This window comes from Lepisosteus oculatus, chromosome 27 (genome assembly GCF_040954835.1).
Source record: "Lepisosteus oculatus isolate fLepOcu1 chromosome 27, fLepOcu1.hap2, whole genome shotgun sequence".
Lineage (NCBI taxonomy): Eukaryota > Metazoa > Chordata > Actinopteri > Semionotiformes > Lepisosteidae > Lepisosteus > Lepisosteus oculatus.
In genome coordinates this window covers 10,891,943-10,908,044 of record NC_090722.1, presented here as the reverse complement: position 1 = coordinate 10,908,044, position 16,102 = coordinate 10,891,943, and the positions used below count along the sequence as shown (strand labels likewise).

The following is a 16,102-nucleotide window of genomic DNA, read 5'->3' as shown; positions in this document are numbered from 1 at the left end:
TGTGCCCTGGGGCAGGGCGGTCTTTATACCTGCCCGCGCCTCGCCCCAGCCCCTGTGGGAAAGAGTGTGTGTGTGCCCAGGTGAGGGGCCCCCCGCTCAGACACACACACACGGTTTCCTCTGCTGGACGTGTGCCCATCGGGCGCAGGAAAACAAGAAAACATCGAGAGCAGGAAAACAAGGAAGGTTACAAGGCCACTCAGTCCCCCAGCGTCTTGAGTGAAACCAGAGCATCGACTGTGACAACCACGTGGCTGGGCTTGTTCCACACTCCCAGAGTCCTAGTTGATTTTGTCTGGTTCATTCTGCGTCATGACTACTGATTGGTAACAGTTAATAATAATAAACATTGTATTACTCACACATAGCTGGACAGAGGAGACTACGACCTGAATAGTATCAAAACTCATTTGAATAAGACAGATAATAATCATGTTTTGTGTCACACAACTGGCAAACACAGTTTTACAATCCCCTTTGATGATCTAACTGGACATTACTGCACTGTACTGTAACTTCACCACAATCTCCCCGTGCTTTACTGCACTATACTATACTTTTACCCTGATCTCACTGTGATTTACTGCACTGGACTTTAATTATACCGCAAGCTCACTGGGTTTTACTGCACTGTGCTGTGCCTTTACCCTGATCTCACTGTGATTTACCGCGCTAGACTGTGCTTTTACCCTGATCTCACTGTGATTTACTGCACTAGACTGTGCTTTTACCCTGATCTCACTGTGATTTACTGCACTAGACTGTGCTTTTACCCTGTTCTCACTGTGTTTTACTGGTCTGTGGTTTTACCATCATCTTGTTGTACTATAAAAATACTATAATCTCTTATTTCCAGGTCGCCTGTCCGCCACTAACCATTAACAGGGCCGTGGTGCTCAACAGCCTTATCGTGTGCCTGCAGGGGCAGGCAGACACCTGGCCCCCACGTGCAGGGTTCCCACCACCCGCAAGGTCAGGGCCCAACAGCAGCAGCTCTCGGCCCCGAGCGGAACTTGAATCAAGCAGTGAGCCCTGATTTACAACACAATGTGCAACTTGGCTCCCTGCAGTCCAGTGGCGAAACCAGCCTGCGGCTGCGAGAAGGTGCCTCCACTAGACTCCAGTAGGTGTAGAAACAGCCACTTGGCTCATGGAGACACATCTTTACAACCCTGTTTGTGGCTTTACTGTCACTGAAGGCACATATGGCTCAGATTTTGTACCATATTGATAGCAATACCTAGTGGCACTCACACACAACACATGGACACAGAGACACACGCTCACCGCCGACACTGGCACAGATAAACCCACAGTTACACACAGACATACAGTACAGCACTGAAACACACTCAGACGTTGACACAGATACACACACACACACAGGAAGGAGATCGGCACATGGCCATTGGCCCAGCAGTAGTTTCTTTTCGATTATATGAGGCATTATGGTTCGTGGTGAATGTCCAACAGAAATCCTTCCGTAAGTAAATCAATCAAGAGACACAGGAAGAATCCAGTAAAGGCTCAGATCTTTATTTCTCTACCGGAGCTGGCCAGTGACACACAAGCAGAGATCTGAGGACGCAAAGCGCTTTAACACCAGGGCAGAGCTGCGATTGGTCAGGAAGGGCAGAGCACTCAGCACAGAGTCAGAAACAGACCTGCCCCATTCCGGCAGGATCCGTGACAGCGCAGGAAAGCTGAATAAAACCAACATCTCAAACGTTATCAGTGACACAACACCCCAAGCTCAATCACGAAGTCAGCCCACGCAGCCCATTCCCAGTCCCGATCCCTGGCTTTCTGTGGGACAGACGCAAAACCCCCGGAAGAGAATATGGACAATGAGGGGGCTTCTGGGAACAGCAGTAGGGTTTGGACCAGCGGTCTGAATGGAGTTTGTGTTAAAGGCACCAGACTGTCGCTGGATTTCCTGTCGTTTTCTGCGCTGGAGCAGAAGGCTCACAGAAAGGGGAAGGTGTCGAGAGGCAACTCTGCCAGATCCGAGGGGATTAAAAACTCCGGGGCAGGGGGGGAACTGAACACGCACGTTTCTCGGTTTCAGGCAGAAGCACGTCACTCCTTCGGGATAGGGAGTCCAGCTACACGGCCTTCGAAAAGAGCTGAGCTGGGCCAGCGAGGTGACGATTGGCTCGTGCGATTCTAATTAAATCATTAAGGCACACTTAGAAACGGCAATTAAAGATTCATCAGATGAGATATGGCCAAGTAGAATTTTAAGATTCAATTAAAAATTCAATGAAGTATTCAGAGGACTGTTATTAATGATTCAATTAAGTTTCAGTTAACGTGGAGGGGGTCAATTAAGGAAATGGGGGGCTGGTCCGTCAGTGTGTTGGAGTGTGCAGATTAATTCAGTGAGTTGGAGTACCCTGTTAACCCAGAGACCTCCGCTGGAATGGGCCTGAGGCTCACGCGCGGATCTGTGAGCCCCTCTCCCCAACCCAGGCGCTGTGTGCTTTTGCAAAAAGTGGATCTGGAAGCTGCTGGCATCTGCCCCTGCCCTCCTCCTCTCCTTCCCCTGCGACGATTAATCCACCTCCTCGATGGTGGGGCCGGAGGAGGCCCCGCCGGCGCCCCCTGCGCCCCCCGCGCCCCCCGGGAACCCCCCTGGCATGCTGCCCCCCGCGCCCTGGTACAGCTTGGTGATGATGGGGTTGCAGACTTTCTCCAGCTCCTTCTGCTGGTGCTCGTACTCCTCCTTCTCTGCCATCTGCGAAGAGGAAAGAGAGAAAGACACGCAGAGATCAGAGGGGGGCAGAAGCCCACTGAAATGGGCAGCAGGCTTACAGCAGAAATGACCTTGACAAATTGGGTGTCACTTAAGGACACTTACAAGTCCGGATTTAACACTACGATACAACCTGCATTTACCTCCCAGTTAATTATTGTGATGACTGGAATTCTGGCAGCAATTTTCTATCATTAGCAATTGAAAATAAAATCACTATCAATAAAGTCAGTGAAAAAATGAACCTCTTTTGCTAGGGAACCAACATTTCCACATCCACTGTTGCAAGTGGGGACCTTCTGAAGGTCGGACCACCCCAGGCCCCTTACCTGGTTCCTGTCCAGCCAGGAAATGACCTCGTTGCACTTGTCGATAATCTTCTTCTTGTCCTCCGGGCTGATCTTGTCCTTCAGCTTCTCGTCCTCCACCGTGCTCTTCATGTTGAAGGCCAGCGACTCCAAGGAGTTCTTGGCCGTCACCTTCTCACGCTGGGCCTCGTCTTCGGCCCGGTACTGATCCGCTTCCTGCACCATGCGCTCGATCTCCTCCTTGCTCAGCCGGCCTGTCAGTGGGGGAACGTGGGAAAGCTCAGGAGCAGAAGCCGATGGCTCCTGCTGCACAGCCCCCACTCCTGACGGACCACCTCCAAGACAGGACAGTCGACTCGCAACTCACGAGCTTTCCACTGGCGCGGAAAATAAAGAATATTGAATATTGAACATTGACACGTTCGCCAAGCACACCTTGCGGGAGCTCGTCAGCAAGCCTATACAGTCGTCTTATTTACTTGTCTTTCCTGTTTTTAAACTTAGATTTAATGTCTTGAATTACGGTAAGAGGTTATCGGGGGGGTTATAAGGGTTACAGGGTAAAATTCAAGTACATTTACGAGCTGTTAGCAACTGTTAATGCTGAAGATATAGACCCTGTACAGGGTTCAAGTAGGTAAATACCCAGAATTGTAGCAGGACGTCTTTAGAGTCACGGATCTGAAAAAAACCACAAGTCCCAGAATCCGCAAACCAGTGGGCAGGCGATAGTCACAACCGGGTAGAGACAGCGCAGCCGAGCCCACCCATCCAGAACGCACAGCCGGGATCAGAATCGGGAGGCAGGAGGTGAGAAGAGACCCACAGTGGAGAGACGGTGCGCGCACTCGCGGGCTCCAGGAGAGAATCGTCATAGTGAGCGAAGGTCAGGGGGAAGGGGAGGGAGAGTGCTGATGGGAGTGAAAGGTGGTGGGGGGACCTGCTCCTGCGTGGGCGAGCGGCCTGCGAGTCGACTGCACTTCTGTCTTGGCCGCTGGGATCTGCTGGCACGATCGGGGCTGCCAGCAGACCCCCGGCACAGCCCTGCCCGCGGGCCCCGCGCTCACCCTTGTCGTTGGTGATGGTGATCTTGTTCTCCTTCCCCGTGCTCTTGTCCACGGCCGAGACGTTGAGGATGCCGTTGGCGTCGATGTCGAAGGTCACCTCGATCTGAGGGACCCCGCGGGGGGCCGGGGGGATCCCCGTCAGCTCGAACTTGCCCAGCAGGTTGTTGTCCTTGGTCATGGCCCTCTCGCCCTCGAAGACCTGCGGGGACAGAGGAGGAGCCACAGCGGTCAGGGGCCCGGACTGCGGTGGACAGGGCCAGCACCTGAGGCACACAAGGGTCACGTGGGCAGACACACTGGACAGACAAAGAGCGATCTCATAGACTCTCACACAGACCGGTGGACGACAGGAGGATGGACAGACAGAGGAGCTCACAGGCAGGTGGACAGACAGATGGACAGGCTCACAGACGGACAGACTGGCAGGTGGACACGGAGCCGGACCTGGATGAGCACGCCGGGCTGGTTGTCGGAGTAGGTGGTGAAGGTCTGGGTCTGCTTGGTGGGGATGGTGGTGTTCCTCTTGATCAGCACGGTCATCACGCCCCCTGCCGTCTCGATGCCCAGCGACAGCGGCGTGACGTCGAGCAGCAGCAGGTCCTGCACGTTCTCCGACTTGTCTCCCGCCAGGATCGCCGCCTGGACCGCTGCGGTCAAGCACGGGGGAGAGAGACCGGTCACTCCACAGCCATCTGCCTAGGCCACTACCCGCTGGCAGATGGCTTGAGAAACCCCCAGACAGAGAACAGATACTTTGTAGAGGCTGAAGGGGACAATTCAGAGCAGCCAATCAAATATTATCCACAGCAGTGGGGAGGAAACCTTAACCTTCAGGCCCTGAACCACTGGACCAGCTGGCCACCTGGTGTAACAGGACTGGACCTGAACCACTGGACCAGCTGTCCTCCTGGTGTTACTAGACTGGACCTGAACCACTGGACCAGCTGTCCTCCCGGTGTAACAGGACTGGACCTGAACTGTAAGGCGCGACACTGCCCCCTGTAGGGAACACAGCCCTCCGACATCACACACTCCCGTCAACAAGGGCACTATGGGATAGCGGAGGCACCCACCGGCTCCGTACGCCACCGCCTCGTCCGGGTTGATGCTCTTGTTCAGGTCCCGGCCGTTGAAGAAGTCCTGCAGCAGCTTCTGGATCTTGGGGATGCGGGTGGAGCCACCCACCAGCACGATGTCGTGGATCTGGGCCTTGTCCAGCTTGGCGTCGCGCAGGGCCTTCTCCACGGGCTCCAGCGTGCCGCGGAACAGGTCGGCGTTCAGCTCCTCGAAGCGCGCCCGGGTGATGGAGGTGTAGAAGTCGGCGCCCTCGTACAGCGAGTCGATCTCGATGCTGGCCTGCGTGCTGGACGACAGCGTGCGCTTGGCCCTCTCACAGGCCGTCCGCAGCCGCCGCACGGCCCTCTTGTTGTCCGTGATGTCCTTCTTGAACTTGCGCTTGAACTCGCCGATGAAGTGGTTGACCATGCGGTTGTCGAAGTCCTCGCCGCCCAGGTGGGTGTCCCCGGCCGTGGCCTTCACCTCGAAGATGCCGTCCTCGATGGTCAAGATTGAGACGTCGAAGGTGCCCCCTCCCAGGTCAAAGATCAGCACGTTACGCTCCCCCCCAACCTGACAGAGAGAGAGGGGTTAATACAGACACACTGACTGGACACTCCAGTACATTAACACTGCACTGAGAGAGAGAGGGGTTCATACAGACACACTGACTGGACACTCCAGTACATTAACACTGCACTGAGAGAGAGAGGGGTTCATACAGACACACTGACTGGACACTCCAGTACATCAACACTGCACTGAGAGAGAGAGGGGTTAATACAGACACACTGACTGGACACTCCAGTACATTAACACTGCACTGAGAGAGAGGGGTTAATACAGACACACTGACTGGACACTCCAGTACATTAACACTGCACTGAGAGAGAGAGGGGTTAATACAGACACACTGACTGGACACTCCAGTACATGAACACTGCACTGAGAGAGAGGGGTTAATACAGACACACTGACTGGACATCTCGGGTGCTGACGCACCTTCTTGTCCAGCCCGTAGGCGATGGCGGCGGCCGTGGGCTCGTTGATGATGCGCAGGACGTTCAGGCCCGAGATGGTGCCCGCGTCCTTGGTGGCCTGGCGCTGGGAGTCGTTGAAGTAGGCGGGCACAGTGATGACTGCGTTTGTCACCGTCTGGAAGGGGAACAGAGGAATCCTAGTCTGTAGGGCGTTTTTGTTTCAGAATAAGTATTACACGTGCCACTGGGCTCCTCGGGCTGGGGTTCGGCTGCTGTCTCTGAGACGCCCGCCTTTATCAGTGACGGGGAGGAGTCTGAATGTCGGTAACAGGTTGTCCTCTATCAGCCTGTGGATGTAGGGACCTTCCCGAGCTGGTGAACACAGTCGGGTTGCTCTTCTCTGGATGGATTCCAGAGCAGCAGTATTTTGCTTTCACTGGTTTATAAAAATAGTCACCTTCACTGTCTGCTTGGCAGAAAATACTACCTTTCTAGGGACGTTTTCTTCATGTTTGTTCCCTCTTTGAACAGAAATAGATAACCACACACGCATGCCGTGCAGACACGCACGACTAAACTCACACTTGCCTCACACACACGCGCCCACACACACCTGCACACCCACACACACACCACCTACACCCACAGCAGTCTCTGCCTGTGAAACACTCTTCCTCTCCTGCTCTCACTAGGTCTGCTGTTATCACAGCACTACAGCACCTAATCTATTCTACTTTTTCAGTCTAGGGTTATCTTCTTTACTTCATTCAATGATTTGCCTTTGTCCTGCTTAAAGAAAATACTAAGACAACATCTACCAGCAGGGACAGTGGTGATTTCAAGTCTGCATGGTCTCGCTACAACCTCTAGTAGCTTGAATCAGCTCATTCGTGGCTTATTTTCTCATTTTAACAGTTTGTCCTGCTATTTAGGTGCTGCAAAGATAATGAGACCTGGACAGCCCTGCAGACACACTGACCAGTCTCTCCAGGACCAGGACTGGACAGCACTGCAGACACACTGACTGACCCTCCAGGACCAGGACTGGACAGCCCTGCAGACACACTGACTGTCCCTCCAGGACCAGGACTGGACAGCCCTGCAGACACACTGACCGGCCCTCCGGGACCAGGACTGGACAGCCCTGCGGACACACTGACCAGTCTCTCCAGGACCAGGACTGGACAGCCCTGCAGAAACACTGACTGACCCTCCAGGACCAGGTCTGGACAGCCCTGCGGACACACTGACCGGCCCTCCAGGACCAGGACTGGACAGCCCTGCGGACACACTGAGCAGGCCTGTGGCGTCGGTTCTGGTGGCGTCTGCAGGGGAGCTCCAGTGTGCAGACCGGGGTACCTGCTAGGCTTTCCCTTTCAGGACGTGGCCAGCGCCCCACACGCCTGCGTTCCTGCAGACAGCAGCTCGTGATATTGAGTCGGCACAGGGGTTCACACCTCCCCTGGCTGCTGCAGATCACTGAGCCCACATCCTTCCTCCTCCGGACGCGCCGCGCCGCTGCCTGCAGTCAGGGGGAGCCGTATCCTGCCGGGGGGGGGCGGGGGGGCGGGGGGCTTCGCGGATTACGGGTGAGCCGTGCCGGCTGGGTCTCCCAGAGCCGACTCCTGCGCTGCGTTGAGCCCAGCACGAGGAGCAGCGCCCGTATCCCAGCATTCCCCAGCTCCGCCCGCCAGTCCGCCACCCCGGAGGCGCCGCCTGTCACACAGCCCGCGCGCCTTTCCCGCTCGGGAGGGGCTGGACTTCCCTCTGCTTGAGCTCCACAGCTCCCGCTCCGGAACAAGACTCAGCCGATCCGCTGGCTCCTTCACAGTTTATCTCACTGGTTTGTGCCGTCTGTGTCAGAAATCTCCAACTTCAACAAGTTCGGCACACGGAGCTGTACTCCGCCTTTCCTCAAACTGATGCGTCCCACTAATCGGAACTCTCCCCAAAGAGTCTGGGGGTCCCCTGGGGGGTTCCAAAAGCGCTGTTTTAATTTTCGCCTCATCTGATTCAGGGCCTGAAGAGAACAGGCGGTTTGGTTCTTTTCATTCCATTCGTCTCAACAATCAGATTGAGTAAAGGCAATCGCGTTCATCAATAACGAAGCATCAGGGAAGGCCCCTTCAGACTGGCACTGCCCATCCCTGTCTCTCTCTGCTCCTTCCTCGGGTGCGATTGTTTTAACGACGAGAACACTCCGCGCCCTGGGGCGCCGTCTGACACGGTTAGTCAGCACAATAAGAAAGAACAGACACTGCATGAATGCTGCATTTCCTCCTTGCGGTTTTCTCCTTCGCTGTAATCACCACAACTTCCAAATCACAGCGGGGTCGATTTCTAGGTGTGGTGGTCACCCCCCCCCAGCGCAGCGCCCCCAGTTCTGTCACACGCCCGGTCTAGCGCCTTCCCCCGTGTGGTGGGGAAGGGTGTCGTGCACCTCCAGCCTGGAGCAGGGGGACCCGTCACTGGCGCTGCTGTGACACCGGACCAGGCGCCGCACCACGCTGCGCCACGACCGGACACCCCAGCGGGCACCGGCTTCACCAGCGCCCTCCAGCTGGGGCCCGGTGTGCCCAAGGTGCAAAACTGCCACACAACTGCCAGCATCCTTAATCAATCAGTTTGGAGGTGAACTCACTGTCTGGCCGATCTGGTGACTCGGCAGCGCTGAGTGCCCTGGGTTCAATTTTGGACCTGGGGTCCTGTCTGTGTGGAGTTAGTATGTTCAGCTGGGTTTCCTCCCACAGTCCAAAGACATGCTGGTGGGTAAACTGGCCCTCGTGTGTCTGTGTGTGCCCTGTGATGGACTGGTGTCCCATCCAGGGTGTAATAATAATAATAATAATAATAATAATAATAATAATAATAATTGCTACACTTATATAGCTCTTTTCTGGACACTCCACTCAAAGCGCTTTACAGGTAATGGGGATCCCCTCCAGCACCACCAGTGTGCAGCCCCACCTGGATGATGGACCAGTACTCTCCCCACACACCAGCTCTCAGTGGGGAGGAGAGCAGAGTGATGAAGCCAGTTCACAGAGGGGGTTATTAGGAGGCCATGACTGGTAAAGGCCAGGGGGAAATTTGGCCAGGATGCCGGAGTTACACCCCAACTCCTCTCGAGAGACACCCTGGGATTTTTAATGACCACAGAGAGTCAGGACCTCGGTTTTACGTCTCATCCGAAAGACGGCTCCTGTTTACAGTCTAGTGTCCCCGTCACTATACTGGGGCATTAGGACCCACACAGACCGCAGGGTGAGCGCCCCCTACTGGCCCACTGGGTGTACCCCTCCTTGTGCCCGCTGCTTCCTGGGGCAGGCTGCAGGCTGCAGCTCCCCCTCCCCGTGACCCCGAATTGGAGGAAGCGTCTGGAAGATGGACAGACGGAGGGAAGGATCTCAGTTACCTTGCCCAGGTAGGCCTCGGCGATCTCCTTCATCTTGGTGAGCACCATGGACGACACCTCTTCAGGGTAGAAGGTCTTCGTCTCGCCCTTGTACTCCACCTGCATCTTGGGCCGCCCGCTGTCGCTGATCACCTTGAAGGGCCAGTGCTTCATGTCCGACTGGACCACCGGGTCATCGAACCGCCGGCCAATCAGGCGCTTCGCATCTGCCCGAGGGGGAGGGGCCACAGGTTACCCTGCCCTTTGGGTGAGACCTTGAACAACCACCACTGATATCCCGGTCTTTGAAGACTGCAGGGTTGGTCTTCAGAGTAGGGGTGTCAGCCCCAGTGTTCTGACTAAACCCCACACTGGGCTGTACAGTCCGTTCCCCCTTAGTCCACCTGGTGCCGCAGTTTCTCTCTCCTGCCCCTGATCTGTGAGCAGAGGGGCTGCTGTGTGTCTCCCAGGTGGGGCTGCACTCCAGTAGGGGATGTACTGGGTCCCCTTCAGTAGTACAGCACTACCCACCAGGCCACAATAACGTCCAAGAACTGAATAAACTATGAATCAGGTATTCAAACTTAAAATACACACAGCCAAATCAGAAGAGCCTACTTCGATATTTATCAAATTGAATAATTCTGTAATCTAAAAACATTCTCTACAAATATAGGAAATGATATCTTTGTTTATAGCTAAAGCTTCATCCTTAAGCCAAAACCTTTCCAGACCAAAATAAACCAGGTTATGCAGCAGCACTAGGTTGCCACCTAGTGGCCACAATGACTATTACAGGTCCTGGACCTGAACCGCTGGACCAGCTGCCCCCCTGGTGGACGAAGACCAGATCTCAGACTCACCGAAGACGGTGTTGCTTGGGTTCATGGCCACTTGGTTCTTGGCGGCGTCTCCGATCAGCCTCTCGGTGTCTGTGAAGGCCACGTAGCTGGGCGTGGTGCGGTTTCCCTGGTCGTTGGCGATGATTTCCACTTTGCCATGCTGGAAGATTCCCACGCAGGAGTAGGTGGTACCCAGGTCGATGCCCACTGCTGGACCTTTCGACATCCTGTCAGGACCAACCAGTGAATTAATCAGCCCAGTGTATTAACCCCCCTCTCTCTCAGTGCAGTGTTCATGTACTGGAGTGTCCAGTCAGTGTGTCTGTATGAACCCCCCTCTCTCTCAGTGCAGTGTTAATGTACTGGAGTGTCCAGTCAGTGTGTCTGTATTAACCCCTCTCTCTCTCAGTGCAGTGTTAATGTACTGGAGTGTCCAGTCAGTGTGTCTGTATTAACCCCTCTCTCTCTCAGTGCAGTGTTAATGTACTGGAGTGTCCAGTCAGTGTGTCTGTATTAACCCCTCTCTCTCAGTGCAGTGTTAATGTACTGGAGTGTCCAGTCAGTGTGTCTGTATTAACCCCTCTCTCTCTCAGTGCAGTGTTAATGTACTGGAGTGTCCAGTCAGTGTGTCTGTATTAACCCCTCTCTCTCTCAGTGCAGTGTTAATGTACTGGAGTGTCCAGTCAGTGTGTCTGTATGAACCCCTCTCTCTCTCAGTGCAGTGTTAATGTACTGGAGTGTCCAGTCAGGGTGTCTGTATTAACCCCTCTCTCTCTCAGTGCAGTGTTAATGTACTGGAGTGTCCAGTCAGGGTGTCTGTATTAACCCCTCTCTCTCTCAGTGCAGTGTTAATGTACTGGAGTGTCCAGTCAGGGTGTCTGTATTAACCCCTCTCTCTCAGTGCAGTGTTAATATATTGTACAGTGTGCAGTCAGTGTGTATTAACCCCTCTCTCTCTCAGTGCAGTGTTAATGTACTGGAGTGTCCAGTCAGTGTGTCTGTATTAACCCCTCTCTCTCTCAGTGCAGTGTTAATGTACTGGAGTGTCCAGTCGGGGTGTCTGTATTAACCCCTCTCTCTCTCAGTGCAGTGTTAATGTACTGGAGTGTCCAGTCAGTGTGTCTGTATTAACCCCTCTCTCTCTCAGTGCAGTGTTAATGTACTGGAGTGTCCAGTCAGTGTGTCTGTATTAACCCCTCTCTCTCAGTGCAGTGTTAATGTACTGGAGTGTCCAGTCAGTGTGTCTGTATTAACCCCTCTCTCTCTCAGTGCAGTGTTAATGTACTGGAGTGTCCAGTCAGTGTGTCTGTATTAACCCCTCTCTCTCTCAGTGCAGTGTTAATGTACTGGAGTGTCCAGTCAGTGTGTCTGTATGAACCCCTCTCTCTCTCAGTGCAGTGTTAATGTACTGGAGTGTCCAGTCAGGGTGTCTGTATTAACCCCTCTCTCTCTCAGTGCAGTGTTAATGTACTGGAGTGTCCAGTCAGGGTGTCTGTATTAACCCCTCTCTCTCTCAGTGCAGTGTTAATGTACTGGAGTGTCCAGTCAGGGTGTCTGTATTAACCCCTCTCTCTCAGTGCAGTGTTAATATATTGTACAGTGTGCAGTCAGTGTGTATTAACCCCTCTCTCTCTCAGTGCAGTGTTAATGTACTGGAGTGTCCAGTCAGTGTGTCTGTATTAACCCCTCTCTCTCTCAGTGCAGTGTTAATGTACTGGAGTGTCCAGTCGGGGTGTCTGTATTAACCCCTCTCTCTCTCAGTGCAGTGTTAATGTACTGGAGTGTCCAGTCAGGGTGTCTGTATTAACCCCTCTCTCTCTCAGTGCAGTGTTAATGTACTGGAGTGTCCAGTCAGTGTGTCTGTATTAACCCCTCTCTCTCTCAGTGCAGTGTTAATGTACTGGAGTGTCCAGTCGGGGTGTCTGTATTAACCCCTCTCTCTCAGTGCAGTGTTAATATATTGTACAGTGTGCAGTCAGTGTGTATTAACCCCTCTCTCCCTGTCTGACTGGCCTGCAGTCTGGGATTACTGGTCACACAATGCTGAATAGCTGTTTCACCACACAGGCCGCAGGCTGACCAACACGAGTGCGATTCAGCCCAGTGCCGGGCGGAGGGATGTTGCTCTCTGGATACAGCTCTTCCCACGGGGCTGTTATCTAATTGCCCCACGTCTGCTCTGTGGTGCCGTCTGTGCTCCAAACACAGGGGGCTCAGCAGACTGCCCCTCATGTTCTGCCCCCTGCAGAATCTGGGAGGCGGGAGGAAGCCCCAGTGCCTGGGGAACACGCAGGCTCCACACAGACAGGCGCCTCAGCCGGTAATCAAACCCAGGACCGGGCCTTATTAATATACAGAGCCCTGGCAGCGTGCCTGGGCCGCGCAGTCTGGGCTGCAGCTGCTGCCTGGGATGTCTCTGCGTCCCGTGAGGGCGAGCAGCTGGACGGGTGCCCACGTGCTGGAGCAGACGTGACTGCTGGGTGCCCTGCCCTTCTAGAAAGGGTGTTAGTGGCTGTGTGCCCCCCCCCCCCTGAAAGAGACCACACCCATCACCAGCAGCCCTGCAGCACACTGCTCTCACACACACACTGTGCTTTTACCCTGATCTCACACACACACACTGTGCTTTTACCCTGATCTCACACACACACACACTGTGCTTTTACCCTGATCTCACACACACACACACACTGTGCTTTTACCCTGATCTCACACACTTACACACACTGTGCTTTTACCCTGATCTCACACACACACACACACACTGTGCTTTTACCCTGATCTCACACACTTACACACACTGTGCTTTTACCCTGATCTCACACACACACACACACTGTGCTTTTACCCTGATCTCACACACACACACACACTGTGCTTTTACCCTGATCTCACACACTTACACACACTGTGCTTTTACCCTGATCTCACACACACACACACACTGTGCTTTTACCCTGATCTCACACACTTACACACACTGTGCTTTTACCCTGATCTCACACACACACACACTGTGCTTTTACCCTGATCTCACACACACACACACACTGTGCTTTTACCCTGATCTCACACACACACACACTGCTCGGAGTCAGGCGAAGGGGAGGCTCCGGCGCCGTGCACGGGGGGGAAAAACAGCAGGAAAGTCCAGCGCGCGGGCGGGCGCGGCGCGCTCACGCCGGCGCGGGCACGCGCTCCCTGCGCTCGAGCGCGTCCGGCTGGGCTTCAGAGCGGGGCGCGAGGTACCTCAATTACCATGTTATACACTGCCGGTAACTCCTCGCAGGACTGCTGTCCGTCCTTGTTGAACTGCAGAGTTCTCTCATTTTCAACCGCGCATTGTGGAATACACACGCTCTTTGTTTCAGTACAGGCGATACGTTCTACAGCAGCACGAATTTATGTCCTTAAAAGTGGTTTCAAAACAAAACTTTTTTTTATTTTCCGGGGGTGGGGTCTCCTTTCCAGTGACTCGTGCCCGGGGACATTTCAGGGAGGACACCCGTACAGGCGCGAGGGGCCGAATATCGCCATGACGTCACGGCGGACTAATTATAGAGCCCGAGCTGCACGCGCCTGTGCCGTGAGTGACGTCACCAGAGGGGTGCTGTCCCCGGAGAGCGGCTCTCTGCGGCCGGCCCGAGACCTGGGCGTGTCCCCGGACCCGCGTCACCCTGCGGCTCCGCACACCGAGCAGGACGGGCCAGACCGGGCCACCTGTGGGCGTCAGGGCTTGAAGTAAAAAGTGCCCACTCTCCTGCAAGAGCCGTGGAGTTTGAAACGAGCCAAGAGCGCCAGAGAGCGAAACTACACCTCGAACTCGAGGACTTCGTCATTATCGTCGTCCTTGAGTCTTTATTTATTGAGGGTTTTCCGAAAAGTCGCCGCTTTCAGCAGCGGAGCAGAAGAGCTTTAAATAACCTGGAAACTCCTGATTTTTTTTTTCAGGAGTAGAAAAGGCAGCGGTATCCGGATCAGCAGTGTATCTGCCCGTTCTTGCCGCCGGTCAGCGGTCGCTGGGCAGCTTGGAAGCGAGCAGGTCCAGCGAACTGCAGCGCAAAGCTCCTCTCAGAGACAGAACTTCGAGAACTCGGTCACTCAGCCCCAAGCGGACAGCGACAGCACACAGCGACACACACGGCGCGTTACCTTGCTGGGTTCGCTTGCGTTTGGTTTTGTACTGTGAAATGAGAATGAGAAACAAAATCGATCAACCGCAGAAGGCGCCCCGCGCGCAGCTGTGCTCCGGGTCCGGCGGCGCCCGCCGCGCGCTCGCGCGTGCCTTTATACCGAGGAGCCGCGGCGCGCGGGGCTCCGCTCGCGGTCAGCTGACCGGCGCGAGAGAAAGTTCTGGGTCCCCGCTCGCGTGCGGCGCCCGCCCCGTGGCCGAGCGGGTCCCTGCCCGGTGTCAGCAGATCTGCACGTTTGGACCCCCCCGCCTCTGTCTCAGACAGTGGGGGTAGTGTAGTGGGAGTGTGTGTGTGTGTGGGGGTAGTGTAGTGGAGGTGTGTGTGTGTGTGGGGGTAGTGTAGTGGAGATGTGTGTGTGTGTGGGGGTAGTGTAGTGGAGGTGTGTGTGTGTGGGGGTAGTGTAGTGGAGGTGTGTGTGTGTGTGTGGGGGTAGTGTAGTGGAGGTGTGTGTGTGTGTGTGGGGGTAGTGTAGTGGAGGTGTGTGTGTGTGTGTGGGGGTAGTGTTTTTTTAGTTTTTTTATTTTGTTTCGTTTTTTAGGGAAACTTTCACTAAACAGTCAACCTTACATATGATCCTTGTGTGTGTGTGTGTGGGGGTAGTGTAGTGGGAGTGTGTGTGTGTGTGGGGGTAGTGTAGTGGGAGTGTGTGTGTGTGGGGTAGTGTAGTGTGTGTGTGTGTGTGGGGGGGTAGTGTAGTGGGAGTGTGTGTGTGTGTGTGGGGGTAGTGTAGTGGGAGTGTGTGTGTGTGTGGGGTAGTGTGTGTGTGTGTGTGGGGGGGGGTAGTGTAGTGGGAGTGTGTGTGTGTGTGTGTGGGGGTAGTGTAGTGGAGGTGTGTGTGTGTGGGGTAGTGTAGTGGAGGTGTGTGTGTGTGTGGGGGGGGTAGTGTAGTGGAGGTGTGTGTGTGTGTGGGGGTAGTGTAGTGTAGTGTGTGTGTGTGGGGTAGTGTAGTGTGTGTGTGTGGGGTAGTGTAGTGTGTGTGTGTGTGTGTGGGGTAGTGTAGTGGAGGTGTGTGTGTGTGGGGGTAGTGTAGTGTGTGTGTGTGGGGTAGTGTAGTGTAGTGTGTGTGTGGGGGGGGGGCAGCAGGTTCCCGGTGACGCAGGCGGCCCCTTCAGTGCGGGGGTCACGCCCGTGTCTCCAGCCCCCCGAGAGAGCCGGCCGTGTCGTTGAATATAGACGCTGACTCTTCCTCTCGGAGCGGGAATGTCAGGAGGTGATCTTTAAATATCGCCCCTCCCACCCCTCCGATCCGGCCCTTCCCCAGCCTGAGCTGACCGGACCGGCTGGACTCCACAGCAGGTTCGGAACCGACCTGAGCGCAGGTCCGGGGCTGGAGACCAGACCTCCAGGGTGAAATCACAGTGCAGTGCAGTAAAGCCCAGTGAGATCAGGGTAAAAGCACAGTACAGCGCAGTGCATCCCAATGAGATCAGGGTAAAAGCACAGTACAGCGTAGTACAGCCCAGTGAGATCAGGGTAAAAGCACAGTACAGCGCAGTGCATCCCAGTG

General features: G+C 54.8%; 1 protein-coding gene across 1 annotated transcript; it reads right to left on the bottom strand.

Moving 5' to 3' along the window:
* Window positions 1–1,515: 1,515 nt before the first annotated feature.
* hsc70 (heat shock cognate 70) lies at window positions 1,516–14,695 on the bottom strand. Its single transcript, XM_069185306.1, has 9 exons — window positions 14,555–14,695; window positions 10,424–10,629; window positions 9,582–9,787; window positions 6,189–6,341; window positions 5,204–5,759; window positions 4,575–4,777; window positions 4,131–4,329; window positions 3,085–3,317; window positions 1,516–2,737 (listed from the first exon to the last, which is right to left on the bottom strand). The coding sequence occupies exons 2-9, from the start codon at window positions 10,626–10,628 to the stop codon at window positions 2,555–2,557; spliced, it is 1,938 nt and encodes a 645-aa protein (XP_069041407.1). The 5' UTR covers window position 10,629; window positions 14,555–14,695; the 3' UTR covers window positions 1,516–2,554.
* Window positions 14,696–16,102: the final 1,407 nt, after the last annotated feature.

Bases quoted from the DNA above. Each gene is read 5' to 3' on its own strand.
- hsc70 (XM_069185306.1), bottom strand. From the start codon at position 10,628: ATGTCGAAAGGTCCAGCAGTGGGCATCGACCTGGGTACCACCTACTCC. The intron at 9,788-10,423 runs GTGAGTCTGAGA...CCCCTCGGGCAG, and splicing joins CCCAAGCAACACCGTCTTCG to ATGCGAAGCGCCTGATTGGC. The intron at 6,342-9,581 runs GTAACTGAGATC...TTCCCCTTCCAG, and splicing joins CCGAGGCCTACCTGGGCAAG to ACGGTGACAAACGCAGTCAT.